Raw genomic sequence first — 20,646 nt, 5'->3', positions numbered from 1 at the left:
TCCATTCAGCTTATTTAGGAATTGCCATGACAGATGCTCAAGAAAACCGGTCTTCCATTTGGCCCTTTTCTCTTTTATCCCTCCGCCGCTACCAGATGCACAAAGAATGACCTAAACTTCTAAGTTCAAAGGAGAAGGATACAAAAAGCAGGCGTGGAAGTGGGAGGTCCCTGCGCCTTAGAATTATTTTGGACTGCCCCTGGGAAAAATGCTTGAATAGCCCAAGGTTTAATTGTCCTTTATGGCTTGATCTATTAGGTTGAGGTAATGACTGCTAACACTGTTCTAGTTAATTTTTCTGAGGGGCATTGCGAATTATTTTTAGAATCATTAGGTCAGTATGAGTAAAATTTTTGTGAAAATGATGCTTGAAATAGTTCTCTTTTGCTTTTGTATATTACTTTTTTGCATATTCCTTTATGCTGCTGTTGAATATCAATAGAAATGTTGTAGGAAACTCTTCCCTTATTGATTAGAAAAGATGTTTTAATATTTCATCTTTAATCTGGCTCTGTGACTTACAGAAAAAAATAACTGTTAAGCTTCAGCACCTTCTGTAGTATAAGAAAAAAAGTCATATTTGAATAGAATTTCACACTGCTTACTTAATTCTCTGTTACATTAGTAATGGCATTAATTATAATATGGCATTACTAGCCAGTGATTACTTATCATTATAGTGATTGATATTTTGATAGCCAGTGATTAGTGGTTTTTTAAAAAGTTTATTTGGGACTTCTTTACCAGGTTGACTTAGTTTGAATATATTTTCTTAATCTGCATTAAAAGTGTATTTTTATTCATATTCTGAACAATTATGCAAAGACAGAAACTATTAGAATGTTTCACTGTTCCTTTTATTTTTAATTTTATTAACTTATTCTTGGGCTTTTATTTTAGAAACCTTCAGCAAATGTCAAACTTGGATGGCCAAGGACTGTGACTGTGACAATATTATCAAATGACAATGCATTTGGAATTATTTCATTTAATATGGTATGGTTGCAATTTGATTAATCTTGTGGTTGCTAGATAATAGTTATTAATTTTTTTTTTGTTATTTTTCATGATGTTACCTGGTAGCATCCTACCATTTGATATTTAAATAAAATTTTCTTGAACTTCATTCATGTCCCACATTTTGTAGACTGTTCATTTGTTCTACCTAAGATTTCTTCAGCTTGAGGAGGCCTGTGGGATCATGGCCATCTCTTGTCCTAATCTGCTGATCATTCCCATCTGACTCATTCGTTGCCTCCTTTGCTGGTCTCTAACTTGGATGTTGTCTTAGTCTGTTCTGTCTGCTGTGACAGAATTCTGTAGACTGGTGTCTTAAAAACAAAAGGAACAATTTCTCCCAGTTCTGGAGGCAGGGACATCTGAGATCCGTGTCTGGTGAAGGCCTGCTTCCTAGATGTCTTAGTGTGCTGCTTTCAAAGGGCAGGAGGGGGCAGAGGAGCTGTGGGAGGTCTCTCTGATAAGGGCACTAGTCCCATTCAGAATAGCTTTGCCCTTGTGACCTAATCATCTCCTAAAGGCCCCACTGCCCAGGATTTGAACATGACTTTGGGGTGGGGGGAGGAGGGGCACAAACATTTAGGCTGTAGCAGATGTTGTAATCTAGTTCCTTTTGCTTGATTTTCTCAGTTGCCACTGAAAGAAAATACTGTTTGTCCTCCTTCTCTGAAGGTTGGAGATGAGAAAAATTTACTGGAAGAGTACTGGAAAAACCTATCGTCAACTCAGAATTGAATAGAATGAAGACATGATAGTTCTTAAAAATTCTGTTGTCAGTCCCTATCCTGAGATTTTTTTTCCCACTTACTCATATTTCTTAAAGGTTAAAACTCCTCATCATCTCCTCAGTTTTGCTCAGCAGTTCATTCTTTTCTCTCGATCACTGAATTCTTGTGTGTCCTCTGTTCAGAGAGTTTTATCTTTAGAAAGAAGTACACAAGACAGGTTCCCCCTTGAGAGAAATTGTTTCCAGCTCTTATTTTTTTTTTAAATGATGCAGCCATTTTTTAAAAAATGATTTTATTTATTTATTTATTTGACAGAGAGAGAGAGATCGAGAGAGAGAGAGAGAGAGACAGCAAGAGATGGAATGCAAGCAGGGGGAGTGAGAGAGGGAGAAGCAGGCTTCCTGTTGGGCAGGGAGCCTGATGTGGGGCTCCATCCCAGGACCCTGGGATCATGATCTGAGCTGAGGGCAGATGCTTAACAGCTGAACCACCCAGGTGCCTGTGTTTCCACCTCTTAAAACAAAATTTATCTTGGATACAATTGGATTTTGCCACTAAGATTTAGACTACAAGGACCTTCCTGATACTGAGGCTTTTTGAATCATGTTACTAATTATCATTACTAAAAGATGATGATACTCCGCAGCTTTTTATTTATTTTCCAATTTAGATTGCTGCTACAATTGGTGCATTGTATGTCATTTTCTTACCTTAAATTATCTCTGTAACAAGGCAAGCTATAGATAAATATGATCTTTTAATTGCAGTATCTTTATTAAAAAAAGATGTGGATAATGTCAATATAGTAGACATTTTGTGACCTCCATTATATTGTCATTTACAAAATTAATTAAATTAATTAATCAGTCAGTTCTATTTAAATGAAAGGGAATTACTAGTTAATTATGAAGCAGGCTCTCTTAATTGCTTAATTTTTCTCCTTACTTTCTTTTATATTCACTCCCAATTTATCATCCCCGACCTCATACTGACTTGTTTAAAGGTTTCTTTTCTCCCTCCCTCCTTTCTCCCTCCCTACCTCCTTCCTTCCCTCCTCACCCCCCTTTTTTCTTGACATAGTACCTCTTAACCTCTGGGAATGAATCCCAGTCTCTAGCATTGGTGGCAGGTCCCTGACAGTTGTGGTTGCTGTGCTGCCAGGGGGCTCCCTGCCCCATAAGGTTAAAATGAAACAAAGTAAACTGTTGAGGTCACAGTAGTTGCTAAATAGGCTGGCTTCAGTTCCTGGCCTGGATAATGATTTTGTTGATGATGAAGAGAGCACTGGTGATATTTGATGTCTTTGGGACAGATATTCTGATCCCCGTTTATGGATGGGGACACTGAGGCTTGGGGTTACCAGGAGAGATGGGCACTACTGCCCTAGAAAGCATGCACCTGGCTGCTTCCCGCTTCCTCCTCTTCTAGGCCCGGTTTCAGGCACCCAAGCCAGCGTGTTTCAACATTTGAAGCCCTGGCTTCTTTCCCCCAGTGGTCATGTCCTGAAAATCATTAGCAGTCCTCTTCTTTTCACTGGCAGGTTGGCCAATGAGAAGGGCATAGTGGTTAGGAGTAAGGCCTGTTGGTGGTGCTGCCCCTGGATGGTCACAATCAGCTACTCTCAGGGGGAGATGCAGCTTGGTTTTTTTACATCCCGGGTCCCTGTGAGCATTTGAGTTTCTCATCTTTCACTAAATAACCTTTAAGATCTTTCAGCAGAATAGCTAGCTGATGGTAGAATCAGGACAAGAACTTGCATCTTTTGCTTGACCAGGTTTTATGTTCCCTTTACACTATTATTTTTAACTTTTCAAGCATTTTTATTAACTACAGCTAATTAATGCTAGGGCATATCACATTCTTAGGGTATGATGTGGATTAATTTGTCTATGTAAATTTAGTATTTCTAAGGTTAACAGTTTGTACCACCTCTACCTCTGGCTGATATAAGTGCCTGTCTTTGCTGTTTCCACTAGCCTTTTTCAATCACAGTGAGTGAGCCCAGGGGCAGAAATGAATCTGTGCCTCTTACTCTCATCAGAGAAAAAGGAACTTATGGAATGGTTACTGTGACTTTTGAGGTAAGTTTAGTCTGAAATCACTTTAAACATCAGAGTTCACATCAGGTGGCTGTAACTTTTAACTTATAAATTAAGTTATTATATATATATGTTATATATATATATATATACATATAATTAAGTTATAAGTCAAGGTCCTTTCTATAATAAGCATGACCCTTAACAAACTGAAATAATAGTAAATACTTTTATTATCTGATAGATTTCATAGTTAATAAAAGATTTTTGTTGTTGTTGCTTGCATGTACTATGCTACCATGAAACACAATGTATCATTTTATATACTAGTTGGTAATAATAAACCACAAAATAATAACAATGTTAATTCTAAAAAATTCATTAAACCTTTATGATAAACCTTTTCAAGGATGTAAATTTTAAAAATACCCATGGGTTACTTAGGCTTATGTAAAATTATTTGATTATTTGATGTTTAGTCTTCCCCCATTTTACGTTTTCCCCATTAAAAAAAATATTTTTAATGGATGCTGTTAAGAGCAGTCAGACTCCACCATGGTGGTCCATAGGTGTTACAGCATTTGACTTGACTCAGATAGGCTAAGGGTGAGACAGGTTTCTTAGGGTGCTACCTGTCACCATTCCATTCGATTGCTTACTGACCACAGGCACACCAATGCGTCACCATATTGCTATTTTATGAGATACATATTCAAATCTTCAACTAATTTTTGTGCCTTATAATATCTAGAACATGTTCTTATGCTGTTTTCAAATATTACAGCATTAATTTCTATCTTACCAGTTTCTATTTTAACTATTAATAGCAATATCAATAAAATGGATAGTTGGATTTATATAACCTAATTCTGAAACATAGTAGAGTTCTTCTTGTGCTCTGCAATATATGATGGTTATGTTAATTACATCAAAAAATAAAATGCCATAAGAGAATAATGTGTGAACAACATAGTAGCACTAATTTAATATGCAGTAGTTGTAGATAGTACATTTTTGAAAATGTATCTAATAACAAATGTGGGAAAAATTGGGAAAAGAATTGGTTGTAGAAAGGATAAGGCAAAATTGCAAATTTTGAACGTTGCTTTCTGGATGTCTGAAGTTACTTTCTTGAGTCTTGAGCCTTTGTTTTGTTGAAATAATTACAACTAGTATTTGCTGAGCACTTAATGTTGCCATTTACTGTTCTAAGTGCCTTACATTGATTCTCACTACATATAAGAACCACATCTCTTCCCAGAACTTTGTCTCCCTTGTGCCCTTCTTAATTTCTTCTCCATAATACTTACCATTGTCTGAAAAATATACCTTTATTTATCATTTTTTCCTTTCATTAAATGTAGGTTCTTTCGGGTAGGGAGTTTGCCTATTCACTGCTATATCCTTAGCATGTAACAGAGATCAGGCACAGAGTACTTAATAAGCACTTTTCAAAAAGAATGGTCTTATTACGTCTTCACATCTAGCCTGTGAAGTGGATAGTATTATGCCTATTTTAAAGATGAGAGAGAGAGAGCGCGCATGCCCGCACACAGGTCGGGGATAGGGGGTGGTGACAGTGGCAGGCTGAGGGTGAGGGAGAAGCAGATTCCTCACTGAGCAAGGAGCCCAGTGCAGGACTGAATCCCAGGATCCTGAGATCATGACCTGAGCCAAAGGCAGAAGCTTAAGTGACTAAACCACCCAGGTATCCCTTGGGGTTATTTAATATCTTGCTCAACGTTATACAGTCAGTGCTGGTACTGCCATTTGATTCTGTTACTTAAGAGAATTTAACAATTTTGAATACGTACCTGTCAAGAAAATCTATGTTTTTTTTTTTTCTCAGATTTACTTTAATGCCTGAGAAAAAAAGAAAAAGTGCTTAGAAACCATGTAGTTTAATGTGATTGTAGTCAACATCTATAACTGTATTATACTCCTGGACTATTAATTAGAAGGGCAGACTTATGTACGGTTTTCTATAATTCTTCTCTCAAAACATTTTTAAGTGGATTTTTGATTTTTGTCGGTCTGAATCATAGTAATGCTTTCTTACTCTTGTGAAATATTTTGTGTTTATCAATGACACTGTGTGTTTCTTTGCAGGTAGAGGGTGGCCCAAATTCACCTGAGGAAGATTTGAGCCCAGTTAAAGGAAATATCACCTTTCCCCCTGGCAGAGCTATAGTCGTTTATAATTTGACAGTACTCGATGATGAGGTGAGATACTACTGTTAAATGCTTCAATGGGACAGGGACTCTGCCTGTAGTAAAGACATGTTGGAGTACATTATGTCAAGCATTAAACTGTGTTCACTATTTGAAATTACTCAAGAACATAGTCCTATGTAGGGTTAGTGTATTGTACTAACTAGTTAGTGTATACTTTAGATACAAAAGCCATTTTGGAGTATATCTGATTAATATTTACCTAATTTATCTCACATAAAATTGTATATCTAAAAGCTGATAAACCTGAATATAACCGGCAACCACATGTATTACAAAAACTTAAGCATTTTGTAAACCCTGGTGATTGATTTTTGTTGGTGATTTTAGTTTTGAACAGTTACAGTACTACCTACACAGCATAAGTATTTTACTATGGAAACAAAGAAGATTCTACTGTAATTGATATTCTTTTGTTTGGATATTTTAAATGTTCACATTCATGGGAAGACTTTAGTTTTAATTTTTACATTTCATATTGAAGTTACCAAGGATTGAGATATGTGACACAGCTAACTCAACTAAGAAGGGAAGGGATTTGAACAATAATGTGCAAGGATATCTCTTGTGAGCTAAATAAGAGAAAATGTAACTTTTAATAAAACAATCTTAATATTGTCAGAAACAGAGAATGAAATAGCTGGGAATTTTATCCCTTACCTTGCTACAAAAAAAAAAAAAAATCATGAAATCACATCACAAAAAAACTCAAGAGAAGAAAAATGATTTAGAAGACATTAGAAATTGTTTCTCTTGGGGGCGCCTGGGTGGCTCAGTGGGTTAAAGCCTCTGCCTTTGGCTCAGGTCATGATCTCAGGGTTCTGGGATTGAGCCCCGCATCTGGCTCTCTGCTCAGCAGGGAGCCTGCTTCCCTTCCTCTTTCTCTGCCTGCCTCTCTGCCTACCTGTGATCTCTGTCTGTCGAATAAATAAATAAAATCTTTAAAAAAAAAAAGAAATTGTTTCTCTTGAAAAAAATGAAATAATAGGTAGCATTGATGACTCTAGTTCTTCTGGTTCTTTAAGCTAGTAAAAACCTTTTGTTTTTAGATCCTTGAAAAGGTTATAATTTGGGGCAATGATTAATTATTCATTTTACTTAGAAACTTAAAAGATCACCCTCTGAGCATCTAATGTACATCATGGTGCCCGCTGTTAATAATACAGTACTGTATACTTGAAAGTTGCTGAGAGTAGAGCATAAGTGTTCAGTCACTCACACAAAAAGAATCCCTGTGTGAGGTGATGATTGTGTTAATTCTCTGGATCTCTGCAGTTATTCCAAAATGTATATGTGTATCAAACTATCATGTATACATTTAAAATATGTTAGTTATATTTGTCAATTATTCCTCAGTAAAATTGGGCAGTAAAAAGATCACCAATCAAATCACAGCATTTTTTTTTTTAGATAACTAGCCTTACCTTTTGTATTGCTGTTGATGGAAGTAAAAAGATTTCTTTCTTCCCTTTTATTCATAAAACAGAATTTATCTAAACAGCATAGTGAAGATTATCCCTAAGATTTCTGTGCAGCTGCCAAAAAAAAAAAAAAAGTTTCACTCTAACAAGGTCAACATTTCCCTGAGAGTGACTCTTATAGCTTGTTCTCCAGAGGCATGATGTGTATTTTGGAAATCGTATGATTGGTATATGTTTACTTCTTGAATTGGAAATCATTTAGAGAAAAGCAAGAATAATTCACATGTTGAAAACTATTTGCATGTGATGTTTAAAGTTTTCCATATTCTTAGATATTATATGTCTATAATGTTATCCCAGATTCTTAGATATTCTTACATATTATTATTAGATTACTATCATGCTACTTCTGACTCTACCAGTTTGATAAAACTAGTAAAATTTTATTCCTAGTCTTACTGTCAAATCATTACTGTTAAAGATTGATCAAGGTTGGAAGACATTATACCTATATTTTCATACCTGTCCATGCTATTGCTTTATAAACTTTTCCTTCCCTGTCTAAAATATATTATGTTATGTAACTTTGGAAGATATATTAACATGTAGATTTTTTTTTTTATTTTTTTTTTTTTAATTTTTATTTTTTTTAAAGATTTTGTTTATTTATTTGACAGAGAGAAATCACAAGTAGTCAGAGAGGCAGGCAGAGAGAGATAGGGAAGCAGGCTCCCTGCTGAGCAGAGAGCCCGATGCGGGACTCGATCCCAGGACCCTGAGATCATGACCTGAGCCGAAGGCAGTGGCTTAACCCACTGAGCCACCCAGGCGCCCCTAATATGTAGATTTTAAACAAGCTTTTCTACTCCCTTCAGTTAACATGTTTTTGTTTCTTTGTACTGAAGCATAGCAACTTTGTATACTCTGGTTTCTTTGCAGATGTTTTGGCTATTGATATTTTTGCTGTTGTTTATATTTATTGACAGGTACCAGAAAATGATGAAATATTTTTGATTCAACTGAAAAGTGTAGAAGGAGGAGCTGAGATCAACACCTCTAGGAGCTCAGTTGAAATAATCATTAAGAAAAATGATAGTCCCGTGAGATTCGTTCAGAATATTTATTTGGTCCCTGAGGAAGACCACATACTCCTAATTCCAGTGGTTCGTGGAAAAGATGACAATGGGCATCTGATTGGATCTGACGAATATGAGGTTTCAATCAGTTACGTTATTATAACTGGGAATTCAACAGCACATGCCCAGGAAAATTTAGACTTCATTGATCTTCAGCCAATGCCAACTATTTTTTTTCCACCTTTTACTCATGAATCACACCTGAAATTTCAGATAGTTGATGACACCATTCCAGAGATTGCAGAATCATTTCATGTTGTATTACTAAAAGATACCTTGCAGGGAGATGCTGTGCTATTACCCCCTTCTATTGTGCAAATCACCATTAAGCCAAATGACAAACCTTATGGAGTCCTGTCATTCAACAGTATCTTGTTTGAAAGGACAGTTGTAATTGATGAAGATACAACATCAAGGTATGGCTTATTTTAAACCTGTTACTACGATTATTTTAATATATTATTCCGTGATTCAGTACTTGTGCCATTGGACATAGTGTCGAACTGTGTCACTTCTTCCACCGTGGTTTTGCTGTTTTCTCTCTTATTTTCAGAGTGATTTAAATATGCAAGTGAGGGATGCCTGGGTGGTTCAGTTGGTTAAGCAGCTGTCTTCGGCTCAGGTCATGATCCCAGGTCCCTGGGATAGAGTCCCTCATCGGGCTCCTTTCTCAGTGGGGTGCCTGCCTCTCTCTGCCTCTGCCTGCCTCTCTGCCTACCTATGATCTCTGTCAAATAAATAAATAAAATCTTTAAAAATAAATAAATAAATAAATAAATAAAAATGCAAGTGAATTCATACTGCAGTAGGTTCCCAGGACACATTTAGGTATCTACCCCTTCATATTAAAAACAGCCATTCGTTCTCTATGATATGGATTCTGCTTTTACCAAAATCTGATGGCCAGTTTGACGTTGAAAAAAGCCTAGCTAAGGGGGGACACCTGGGCGGCACAGTGTGTTAAGCCTTTTTCTTCAACTCAGATCATGATCTCAGGGTCCTGGGATCGAGCCCCCCCATCTGCTGAGCCTGCTTCCCCCTCTTTCTCTGCCTCTCTGCCTACTTGTGATCTCTCTCTCTGTCAAATAAATAAATGAAATCTTAAAAAGAAAAAGAAAAAGCCCCGCTAAGGGAAACAAGTATAATATGTGACCATATGTATTTATTATAAAATTCTAGATTTGAAGAAATTACAGTGGTTAGAAATGGTGGCACCCATGGGAATATTTCTGTGAACTGGGAACTGACACGGAATAGCAGTGATCCCTCACCAGTAACAGCAGATATCAGACCAAGTTCCGGAGTTCTCCATTTTGCACAAGGGCAGATGTTGGCATCAATTCCTCTTACTATTGTTAATGATGATCTTCCAGAAGAAGCAGAAGCTTATCTACTTCGGATTCTGCCTCATACAGTACGAGGAGGTGCAGAAGTGAGCGAACCAGCAGAGGTAGATCAGTTGTTCTGCTTTACTTGTGTGAATGTTTCTGTGTTACTGAAGAGCCAAATAATTTGATCACATGTATTACTTTTATGTCTAGGTGGGTGCAACAGGAAGAACACTTGTTTTTAGAAATGATGTATGTTTCCATTACTCAAGATGGTCTTTTCCGTAAATGAAAAATGTACTCTTCTAAGAAATTCCACAAACAATAAATTAGGAAAGTTGCCAGATTGGTTTTTGATTCATCTTTTAATTTATTACATGTAAAAAGTGATCATCTTTAGACATGATGTGTAAATAACTATTCAAAATCAGAATAGCTTAGAAAATCAATAGTTTGGTCTTCTCAGATGTGAGAATTCTACACATTAATACATTAATATTTTATTTCCTTATCTGCAGCTTTTGTTCTACATTCAGGATAGTGATGATGTTTATGGCCTAATAACATTTTTTCCTATGGAAAACCAGAAGATTGAAAGCAGCCCAGGTGAACGATATTTATTCCTGAGTTTTAGAAGAGGAGGAGGAACTAAAGGAGATGTAAAGATGCTTTATTCTGCCCTTTATATTCCTGCTGGAGCTGTGGACCCTTTGCGAGCAAAAGATGGCATCTTAAATATGTCCAGGAGAAATAACCTCATTTTTCCAGAACAAAAAATCCAAGTCACCACAAAACTACCAATAAGAAATGATGCATTCCTTCAGAATGGGGCCCACTTTCTAGTAAAGGTACTGTAATTAGAACAATTTCAACTTTGATTCAACTGCAAATGTATTTGTCTGTGTGAGAGAGTTAACTACCCTTATCTTGCCACATTGATGGTTTGGATGCTACCATTAGTTACTACAATTTGTTGAGGGCATCCAAGGAGAGAAAGTGTCTGCTCCTAAGCCATATAAGGATGAAGAAAACAAGGTTCCTACTAAAGTTAATACTTTAATAAAAGTATACTGACTTGAAATGCAGGTCAGAAAATAACAGATGACAAAATGGAGTAACACAGATTGTTAATGGAGGAGGGCAGGTAGGGGAGAGATTGAGAGAGAGAAGGAGAAAGAGATCCACCATTCTTTTGAGTTGATTTAGGAAAATATAGGAATGGGATTTATAGGATAAATACTGTTTTTCATGATGGATACTGCAGGGGAGGCATTTCAGAAATAAAGCAATATGAGAAAAATTGTGTAGATTTTTAAAATAACATACTAAAAAAATCTGTTTGTCTATTAACTATAGATAGAATCTCTGGATTCTCATCTACTTAATAAAAAGAAGTTAGGGGAGTGCCTGGGTGGCTCAGTGCGTCAAAGCCTCTGCCTTCAGCTCAGGTCATGATTCCAGGGTTCTGGGATCAAGCTCCGCATCGGGATCTCTGCTCAGCAGGAGCCTGCTAACCACCCCCCCCCCCCCCCCCCCGCCCCCCCCCCCCCCCGCCTGCCTCTCTGCCTACTTGTGATCTCTGTCAAATAAATAAATAAAATCTTTTAAAAAAATAAAAAGAAGTTAGGGCCCTATAACATATTCTTCCACTTTGTCTTTCTTATCTCTTACCTTTTATTAACCAAAACATTATTTTTATTGCCAAAATTTAAAAGAATCTGCACTTATGATAGTGTGGTTTTGTTTTCCATGCGTTTGTTATTGGTTGATTCTGAAAATTAGAAAGCAATAAAGGATGCATATCAAATTTTGGTTATGTAAATAAATTTAATAGAAATTCAAGTAGTGTGAATGGGTTGATAAAGAGTTTATAATCTTTATCTCCACATATTTCACTAACCGAAATATGTAGCAAATGAAGTCTCATATTCAATTAATTTTTCGAATCCTGCACATTTAAATTGGTCTCATATTTTTGCCTAGACTTTGTTTTATGGTTTTTACTGCTTTCTGTAGTGTTTCTGACTGCTCCCTTTCTATATGCCATCCTCACCACATTCTAGCTTCCAGTTTTCTTATACATGTTGGATGGTGAGTTAGCCGTACTAACTGCTTTCTATGCTTGCTTCACACCTGCTACTTGGAATGGTTTCTACTGAGCTCCCGAATTTTCTTATCTCTTGCTTTTTCTTTCTTGGATTGTGTGTGGTTTTTGTTGTAATGTCTTCCTCAAATACATGTGCAGAAAAGGAAGATGTAAAGTAAACTTTTTGAGTCTTTGAAAAGCTAAAAACAAAACTTCAAACTCACATTGATAGTTTGGCTTGGTAGAAATTTTTAGATTAAAATGATTTTTTCAGGGTGCCTGGATGGTTCAGTTGGTTAAGCGTCTGACTCTCAATTTTGGCCTAGGCCGTGATCTCAGGATTGTGGGATTGAGCTCTGCGTTGGACTGTGCACTGGGTGTGGAGCCTGCTTGAGACTCTCTCTCTCCTTCTCTCTCTCCCTCCCCCCCCCTAAAAATAAAAGTAAATACATTTTTTCTTCAGAATTTGGAGGGTATTGTTCTATAGCACAGTTGCTGATGAGAAATTTTAGGGGAAAGACATTATTTACTTTTTTAGGTAACTTGCTTGTTAACCCTGAGAGCTTTTTTTTTTTTTTTTTTTATTAATCTTCTTAGTGTTTTGAATTCCACAGAACTGTTTCCTACTTTGCTTGGTGCTTGATGGGGTAGGCCCTTTCATTCTGAAAACTCTTGTCTTTTTTGGTATGTTTTCACCTGGGACATTGCTCATGCTTGTACCATTTGTATATTTTTTGAGGACTCCAAGTAGAGGAGTCTAGAAGGTGACCTATTATGGAGATAGAAGATTTATCAGTATGTAGAGGATACCTCTTTGTAACATGTGTACCCACAAGAAGACATTTTGCCATTGTTTCCAAAGGTTATGCCACTTAATGTTAGGAGATTCTGTTCTTCATCTTTTTTTGTTTGTTAGTTTGGTTTTTTTTAAAAGACTTTATTTATTTATTTGACCGAGAGTCTGTGAGAGAGGGAATACAAGCCAGGGGGAGTAGGAGAGGGAGAAACAGCTTTCCCGTTGAGCAGGGAACTCGATGCGAGGCTCAGTCCCAGGATCCTGGGATCATGACCTGAGCCGAAGGCAGATGCTTAATGACTGAGCTATGCAGTCCCCCTCTTCATCTTTTGTTATTTTTTTATTGGTAATTTGTGTTACCTCAAAATGGGGAAGGTATGAAGTGATGCATACTTCTGTCTACAAGGATAACCCATCTTGGAGGACCCCTGAATTTCTCTTGGAGTGATGGGTGAAGAGAACATGGCCTTGAACACAGTGGTGTCTGCTTCCCCTGTGGCTTGTGGGATGCTTTTGTGACATGAGTGGCCAGATGGGGCATCCACATCTGTGAAGTGGAGTTGAGCATGTGGTGGAGTCCGTGGCCCTGGCCATGTTGAGCAAGAAATTAAAGGGACTAGAATGCTGCTATCAGAACACATGTGAAAATATATTTAGAAATTTTTTTAAAAAGGTATACATTTGGCCTTATAAAAAAGAGGTCATAATGTTTTAAGATAAGGCCTAATAATACATGAAAGTGCATAACTAATTTCACCAGTTTGCATTGAGGGCAGCATTTCCCAAACTTAGCAGTTTTCAAGAATCCCTGGGAGAAAATAACTTGTTATGAGGAATTTCAGAATTTAATGGAGTTTTTGTTTTTATTTTTGGCATCAACGCTGTGCTTTGCCTTTTCTGCTGTCCTTGTCCTCTGTATTCAGAGCACTGTCATTGATGTATATTGTCTTAGTTCAGGTTGCTAAAAAGAATACCATAGGCTGGTGACTTGCACAACAGACCTTTATTTCTCACAGTGCGGGAGGCTGGTAAGTCCGAGATCGGGGTGCTGGCATGAGGAGTGTCTGGTGAGAGCTCTCTTGAGAGCTCTCTTCCTGGTTTGCAGACTGATGTCTTATTGCTGTGTCCTCCCATAGTGGAGAGAGACAGGAAACAAGCTCTTTGGCGTCTCTTCATATAAGGGCATCATTTGCATCATGGGGGTCTGGCCTCATGACCCAGTTATCTCCTTGTGCCATTACCCAGGGGATGTGTGAATTCTGGGGGAGCACAAATATTTAAATTCATAACATATGTTTAAGGTATATCAGTTTTCAGTTCTCCCTTCTGTGTGTCTCCAGTCTTGCATAGGCACAAGTGACATGAGAACCAAATTATGAACCCAAGTGAAATAAAGCAAAGATTTTACACAGTTGCTTTTAGTTTCATGGAGGCCTAGGCATCCTGGCATTCTTGTAGTTATTGCAGTGATATGAGATGAGTTTAATTGTTGATTTTGAGTTTTGGAGAATTTTTCTGTTCCCATTTTGGCTCTGTGATTTCTTTTCTCATGCTGCCTCAAGACCCGTTTTTACTGTGCATACAGACCCCCTATATCTGTGCCAATATTAGTAACCTTTCTATCAAGTTTTTACTCTTTTGAAAATATCTAGTACATCTATCCAAGTAGCTGCAGAGAATCTCTTTGTCAACAAAAGTTTATTGAGGACCATCTATGGATCAGATATTATCCGAGCTATTTTCAGCACTGTATATGAGCATGGCAGAATTTATTCTTGATGCTACTTGAAAAGTCAGGGAAAACTTAAAGAAGTATGTAGTGTCTGAATTTTGGTGATGCCGGTTTAGAAATCTGTTTGCACCACTAATTCCAGACCCATTTCTTTTTAGCTCTCTGTATTCAGTTACAAAAACAAAAGGTCTTAGAGTGCAGACAGTTAATTTAACAGTTAAGCAAAAAAAAAAAAAAAAAAAAAAAAAAAGACACTATTAGTCACCAACACAATTCCTTGAGGTTCAAAACAGCTGTAGGTTCTGGAAGGCTGGTTGAAATTAGAATGTTATGTAGTTTGTATAGTACATAATGGATGAGCAGCTCAAGAATAGGAGGCATCAGATTCTGCATGGAAAGTTGAATGAAACTGAAGAAAAGAGAATCTGAGACATGAGCTCCTCGTTCTTCCCTTACCCTCTCGGCTAAATACATTAGTCTGAGATACAACTTTTGGCAGACTTGGGGTTTGCTAATGTGCTGTCCCAGTTGCAAACTGTCTGAAAGCAAAGAACGACTCTATGAATGGGGCAGTTTGATTTAGCAGATGCTTAAGGAACCCAGACAAAAAGGCTTAGGGACTAGGAAATAAGCCATGGAAAATTAGCATTTTCCTTTTGATCAGTTCATTTCATAGCATTCTGTATCTTCTTTGTATTTTTCAAAAATCCTGTATTAGAATTAATTTTTTTGATAAATGTGAGATATGACTTACTTATTCTCCTCCTTTCTTTTTAGAAAGTTTCTTATTTAGAAAATACCCTGCTGTTTTGAATAGTATTATCAGTTTAGCTCTTGGTGAATGTATGGGAATGAGAGTGTTCATTCACAGACACATGCTTACTCACGCATGACCAAGTATTTTAGAAATCTCTTTGCCTCCAAACAATGTATACCGTATATTTAAATACATTTTATATATGCATTAAGTATAGATATAAATTAAACATATATATTATCTATACATATAATATGTACATTTTATTTGTTTATTCTTTGTAAAATTTTAAAGATAAGTAGAAATTTACATGTATACCTATTTCTTTTCTTTAGAAAGAACGACAGATATGTGGTTTTTACTATTTATCTTTACATTTTACTTATCTTATAAAGTAAATGCAGTATACTAAAGAATTACACTTTTTATTTTACTACATACCATGTTTGACAAAATGTGTCAGTCTAATTTTTTTCTCCTACTCAAATGACTCAAATTTTTTTTTGTATCTTTCTCCTGTATGTGACTTTTAGATTTAAAAAAAATACTAAAAACATTTACATATTTTTAGAAAGGGAGGGAAGGGAAAGGGAGTGAGACAGAGAGAATCTTAGGCAGGTTCCATATCCAGCACAGAGCCTGACACAGGTCTCAACCTCACAAACCTGAGATCATGACTTGAAATGAAATCAGGAGTCAGACTCTTAAGCAACTGAGCCACCCAGGCACCCCTCCTGTAGGTGATTTTTTTTTTTTTTAATTAACATTTAATGTATTTGTTTCAGGGGTACAGGTCTGTAATTCATCCCTCTTACACAATTCATAGCACTCATCATAGCACATACCCTCCCCAATGTCCATCACCCAGTCACCATACTGTCCCTCCCACGCTCCTTCCCTCCAGCAGCCCTCAGTTTGTTTCCTGAAACTTAAGAGTCTTTTATGGTTTGTCTCCCTCCCCAGTCCCATCTTGTTTCATTTTCCCCTCCCTTTCCCCCATGACCCTCCGCCCTGCCTCTCAAATTCCTCTTATCAGAGAGATCATATGATAGTTGTCTTTCTCTGATTGACTTATTTTGCTTAGCATAATACCCTCTAGTTCCATCCATGTTGTTGCAAATGGCAAGATTTTGGGTTTTTTGATAACTGCATAGTAGTCCATTAAATATATATATATATACCACATCTTCTTTATCAATTCATAAAGCAAAATGTGTGACATTTTGAAAGGGCATTTGCTTTTGTCTTTAAAATATATATCATTTATCATAAAAGGTGACATTGTGTGTGGGATCAGAACAACTCCTGTCTGTTTGTGGAAAATCAATTTAAATCACAAGTCTCTTCTGGTAGTTACTTATTGGCTTTGTTTCCACATTACAAAGCCTATCAGAGGGCTCCAAAGAGTGGGAAATCCATAATGTGTTACTACGTTCAGAATTGCTTTTCAGCTTAAAATCTTTATTGTTTTTGCAGTCCTGTAATGATTATTTATTCCTGTACTCCTCAAGTGAACACAGTATGGCTTGATCAGGTGAATTTTGGAAAGTTAGAATATTAAGATGTTGAAGGTTTGTAATATACCAGGATTCCTATAGAGCTCGTTTTGTGTTAGAGGGATGAGTTGACAAGCATTTACTGTGTTTCAGCTGCAGTTTTGGGTCTGTGTCATGGCCTGGTGAAATGCTGAGGAAGAGAACACAGACTCACAAGGGCTATGTTAGGAAGTAAAAATCTGGAATTTGCAAAACGATAAGCAAGCAACATGTGAAATTTATAATAAAGTTCTAAGTTTAGGGAGGGCAGTTGTAGAAGTTCAGAACGAGGATAGAAGGGGCTGCAGATACTAGGAAATCTTCACGAAAGGGGGAGATTTAGCTGGTCTTTAAGAGTGGGCACATTTTGGACTTGCGAGATGATGAAGGGATGAGAATACTGTGGAAGTTACTCTAGTGGTCATGTTCATTAGGCGTGGGGATACTGTGTGATATACATGCACTGTTCTTCTTTAAACAGTGAGACATGTTAGGTTACATTTGGAGTTTTGAACGATCTTCAGATAGTGAGTTTTCTCTGGCATAGAAGGGGAGGGGGTGATTGATTGGAAGTGTGGGTCACTAGAAGAGAAAAATGAGACCTAGGGCAACTCTCAGTTTGCCTTTAGGGTCAAGATAGTTGGGTACAGGTGTTAAGGAGGAAAAGCAGTTGGTAGTGGTGGTGATGTTAGTCGTGAGGGATCATGGAGGTAGTGATTTCTGTTTTGGATATTCTAACTGTAAGGTGTTTGTGTGACATTTATGTAATGTCCAGGGACAGTTGTTAGAAAGATTTGGAATTTACAGGAGAGACTGAGGTATTATTAGGGAGAGGGTATGATATTTAAGATAAAGGGCTTAGAAAGAATGCTGGGGAATAATAACAAGAGAAAAAACAAAAACCTCAAGAAGCCACTGTAGGAGATTGAAGTAGGATGGTGACTGAAAGAGGAGATGAAGTTGCCAAGTTTGTGATCTTTACTTATTTATTTTGTTGTCATGCTATTAAGTTTTTTTTAATTAAAATTTTCTCTTCTTTTAATTTTTTTGTGTTTGTTTATTATAGTTGGAAACTGTAGAGTTGGTGAACATAATTCCCCCAATCCCACCTGTAAGTCCTAGATTTGGGAAAATCCAAAATATTTCTTTAGTAGTTACTCCAGACATTGCAAATGGAGAAATTGGCTTCCTTAGCAATCTTCCAATCATTTTACACGAACCAGAAGATTCTGCTGCTGAAGTGGTAAGTAAGCTTTTTCTTATTGATGAGCCCTAATGAGTCTGAGATAAGGCATAGACAGTTTTCCTTTTTTGTAGAGTTAACATACAGACTTAACAGATCTTGAAAAGCTTCACCATTTACAGCAAGTCTTCAATGTGTCATTTGATATAAGAAACTAATGAATATGTGATTTTTCATCATCTTTTGCCATATTTGTTAGAATAAAATTAGAATTAATTGTTCATGGCCAGAATTGGGTGTTTTGATGTAGATGTTTTTAGATAGTGCTATGACATTTGCCAGAGTGATAGCTAAACATAATTTTTCTTTTTTTATTGACCAAGTCACATGTATTGCAGGTATCCCTGACCTATTGTATTTATTAGTATTACTCATGCTTGCTTTGGGCAGGACTAGGGTGGCTGCCGTGGGTTCTGTGCTTGGCGGCAGAAGGGATCCACTTGGATCACCATTCCACTTGGTGGTGGGAAAGTTGTGGAATGCCAGATCTGAGACATTTTTATATATGGGTAAATTTTTGTGGACACACACACACACACGCACACACAGAAGCACACTCATAAACATACCACCCCTATGTGTACCCTACCCTGATTGAATTTTCCTGCCATTTATCTAGGGATGACTCTTTCAGCTTTACCATTATCTGAGTCACCGTCTATCCCTGAAACCTTCTCTAAGACTCTCCTAACTTAGATTGAATTTAAAGTGGGTTTGGGTTCAGCTCAGAAAAGAGGAGAAGTGTTTTTGTTATCAAAGTCTTATGTTGGAATATGGTATCCATGACTTCCTTTGCTTGTATATTTGATTCTGGAAATTGGCAGAGTATCTCATTGTTCAAGATGGTTCTGATTTTTGTATTTTTTATTAATATACTGTTTTCTTCTAAAAACTTAAAAACTAAAAACATTTAGAGAGTGGATTTCTTTTATTCATTATCTGCTGTCAATTTACCATTTCATATTTTTCCTTTGAGGGAAATTAGTTTTGAGGGAAAATTTTGGGCTCTGTAAACCTGCATTCTTCCCCTCTGGGAAACAGAAAGTATGGAAATTTCCCTCAGTTCTCTTTCTCTTTGTCCCATCCATAGCCCTGGCCACACCCACTCCCTCAGGGTGACTCTTAATTTTTTTTTGTCTTTCTTAAGTATCGTGTCTTGTTTACTAGTCTCCAGCCTGGACCATTGATAGTCAGATTAGCAGAATGGTTAGTGAGGAAAATATCTTCCATTTTTCAAAATGGGTTGTGTTAAAAAGCAAAGAACAAAGAAGGTAGTTTCTTAGGGGCTTATAAAGAATAGTGTATCTACCATTAAGTTTTCATTTATATTCTTTATTTGAAAAAAAACTTTATCATTATCTATAATGATCCTTCTATTTTCTATATTTGAAATGTACTGTACTTAAGTAAAACTACCAAAAATAATTTGTTTCAGAATTATTACAAAGCTGCCATTTATTTAGCTCATTTAATGGAGAGACATTCTAATCCTCTCCACAGACTTGCAAAATGGGTAAGTCCTAGCTTCATTTCACTCTAGGAAATTGAGGTCAGAGAGGTTAAGTAACTTGCCCAAGGTCACCCAGAACTATTTGAGTATCTCAGTTTATTTCTATTGCATGTATCATATTGGCTAGAAACATTTCTTATTCTTATTTATATTATTATTTTCTTATTTTTGCCTCCATAACTTTAAGATGAATTTTTCATAATTTTCTATTTTAATTACAAAACTTTATCTTTCAGTTTATATTGTGATATTACATTAATTCTTTTTTTGGGGGGAGAAACTCTGATGAAAATTTTGTATTTAACCAATATGTTCTGTGGTTTTTTCACTGCTCTTTGGCTTTTAAAATATCCTTTTATTAAGACAAAATACAGGTTAGGGATATTTTTAAGTGGGAACAGTTTTGCAGATAAATGTGATTAGCAAAAACTAATAAAAAGTTATATCTAAAATTATTTTTATGCTTTATAAAAAGAAGATATTTTCAGTTATATTTTATTGTTATTTAATAGTTGGCCTCTCTATGCAGAGTATATATATTCATATAATAACATGGCCATGCACTAACTGAAAAGCTTACATAATTTGTTAGCATATATTTCAGAAGAAATTGTTCCTTTTTTTTAAAAAATAAGGTATACATTCCCTTACATCGGGATGGAACTGATGGCCAGGCTACTGTCTATTGGAGTTTGAAGCCCTCTGGCTTTAATTCAAAAGCAGTGACCCTGGATGATATAGGTCCCTTTAATGGCTCTGTTGTGTTTTTATCTGGGCAAAGTGATACAACAATCAACATTACAGTCAAAGCTGATGACACACCGGAAATGAATGAGACAGTAACACTTTCTCTAGACAGGTAATAACCCATTTAGCTTATGTTTATTTAGTAACATTTATATATGTTCGAGTTCTCTGAAATAATTTTGTTTTTTGTTTTAATTCTTTCCTCCATATGAAGTAAAGAGAAAAAACTGAATAGATGACATTTTGCTGGGATTCTGACTTTTTTTGTTGTTGTTGATGGTTCTGGTTAGACTGTGAGTATTGTGACATAGTGAATTTTTACCCTGCTATTCATTATGA

The 20,646-nt window shown here is 36.4% G+C and overlaps 1 protein-coding gene across 4 annotated transcripts in view; it reads left to right on the top strand.

The window, feature by feature from the left end:
* ADGRV1 (adhesion G protein-coupled receptor V1) overlaps positions 1-20,646 on the top strand; it is a 546,992-nt gene that overhangs the window by 37,148 nt on the left and 489,198 nt on the right. For all 4 annotated transcript variants that reach the window (XM_004759095.3, XM_045074447.1, XM_045074448.1 and 1 more), the window contains exons 4-11: positions 901-996; positions 3,722-3,826; positions 5,894-6,007; positions 8,424-8,989; positions 9,753-10,023; positions 10,420-10,749; positions 17,874-18,050; positions 20,196-20,419. In XM_004759095.3, coding sequence (XP_004759152.2) covers positions 901-996; positions 3,722-3,826; positions 5,894-6,007; positions 8,424-8,989; positions 9,753-10,023; positions 10,420-10,749; positions 17,874-18,050; positions 20,196-20,419 — 1,883 coding nt within the window. The remainder of the gene's footprint in view (positions 1-900; positions 997-3,721; positions 3,827-5,893; positions 6,008-8,423; positions 8,990-9,752; positions 10,024-10,419; positions 10,750-17,873; positions 18,051-20,195; positions 20,420-20,646) is intronic.

Source organism: Mustela putorius, unplaced genomic scaffold (genome assembly GCF_011764305.1).
Source record: "Mustela putorius furo isolate JIRA1106 unplaced genomic scaffold, ASM1176430v1.1 tig00537350_pilon_pilon_pilon, whole genome shotgun sequence".
Classification (NCBI taxonomy): Eukaryota; Metazoa; Chordata; class Mammalia; order Carnivora; family Mustelidae; genus Mustela; species Mustela putorius.
The sequence above is the reverse complement of the archived record's forward strand: the minus strand, read 5'-3'. Positions and strand labels throughout refer to the sequence as shown.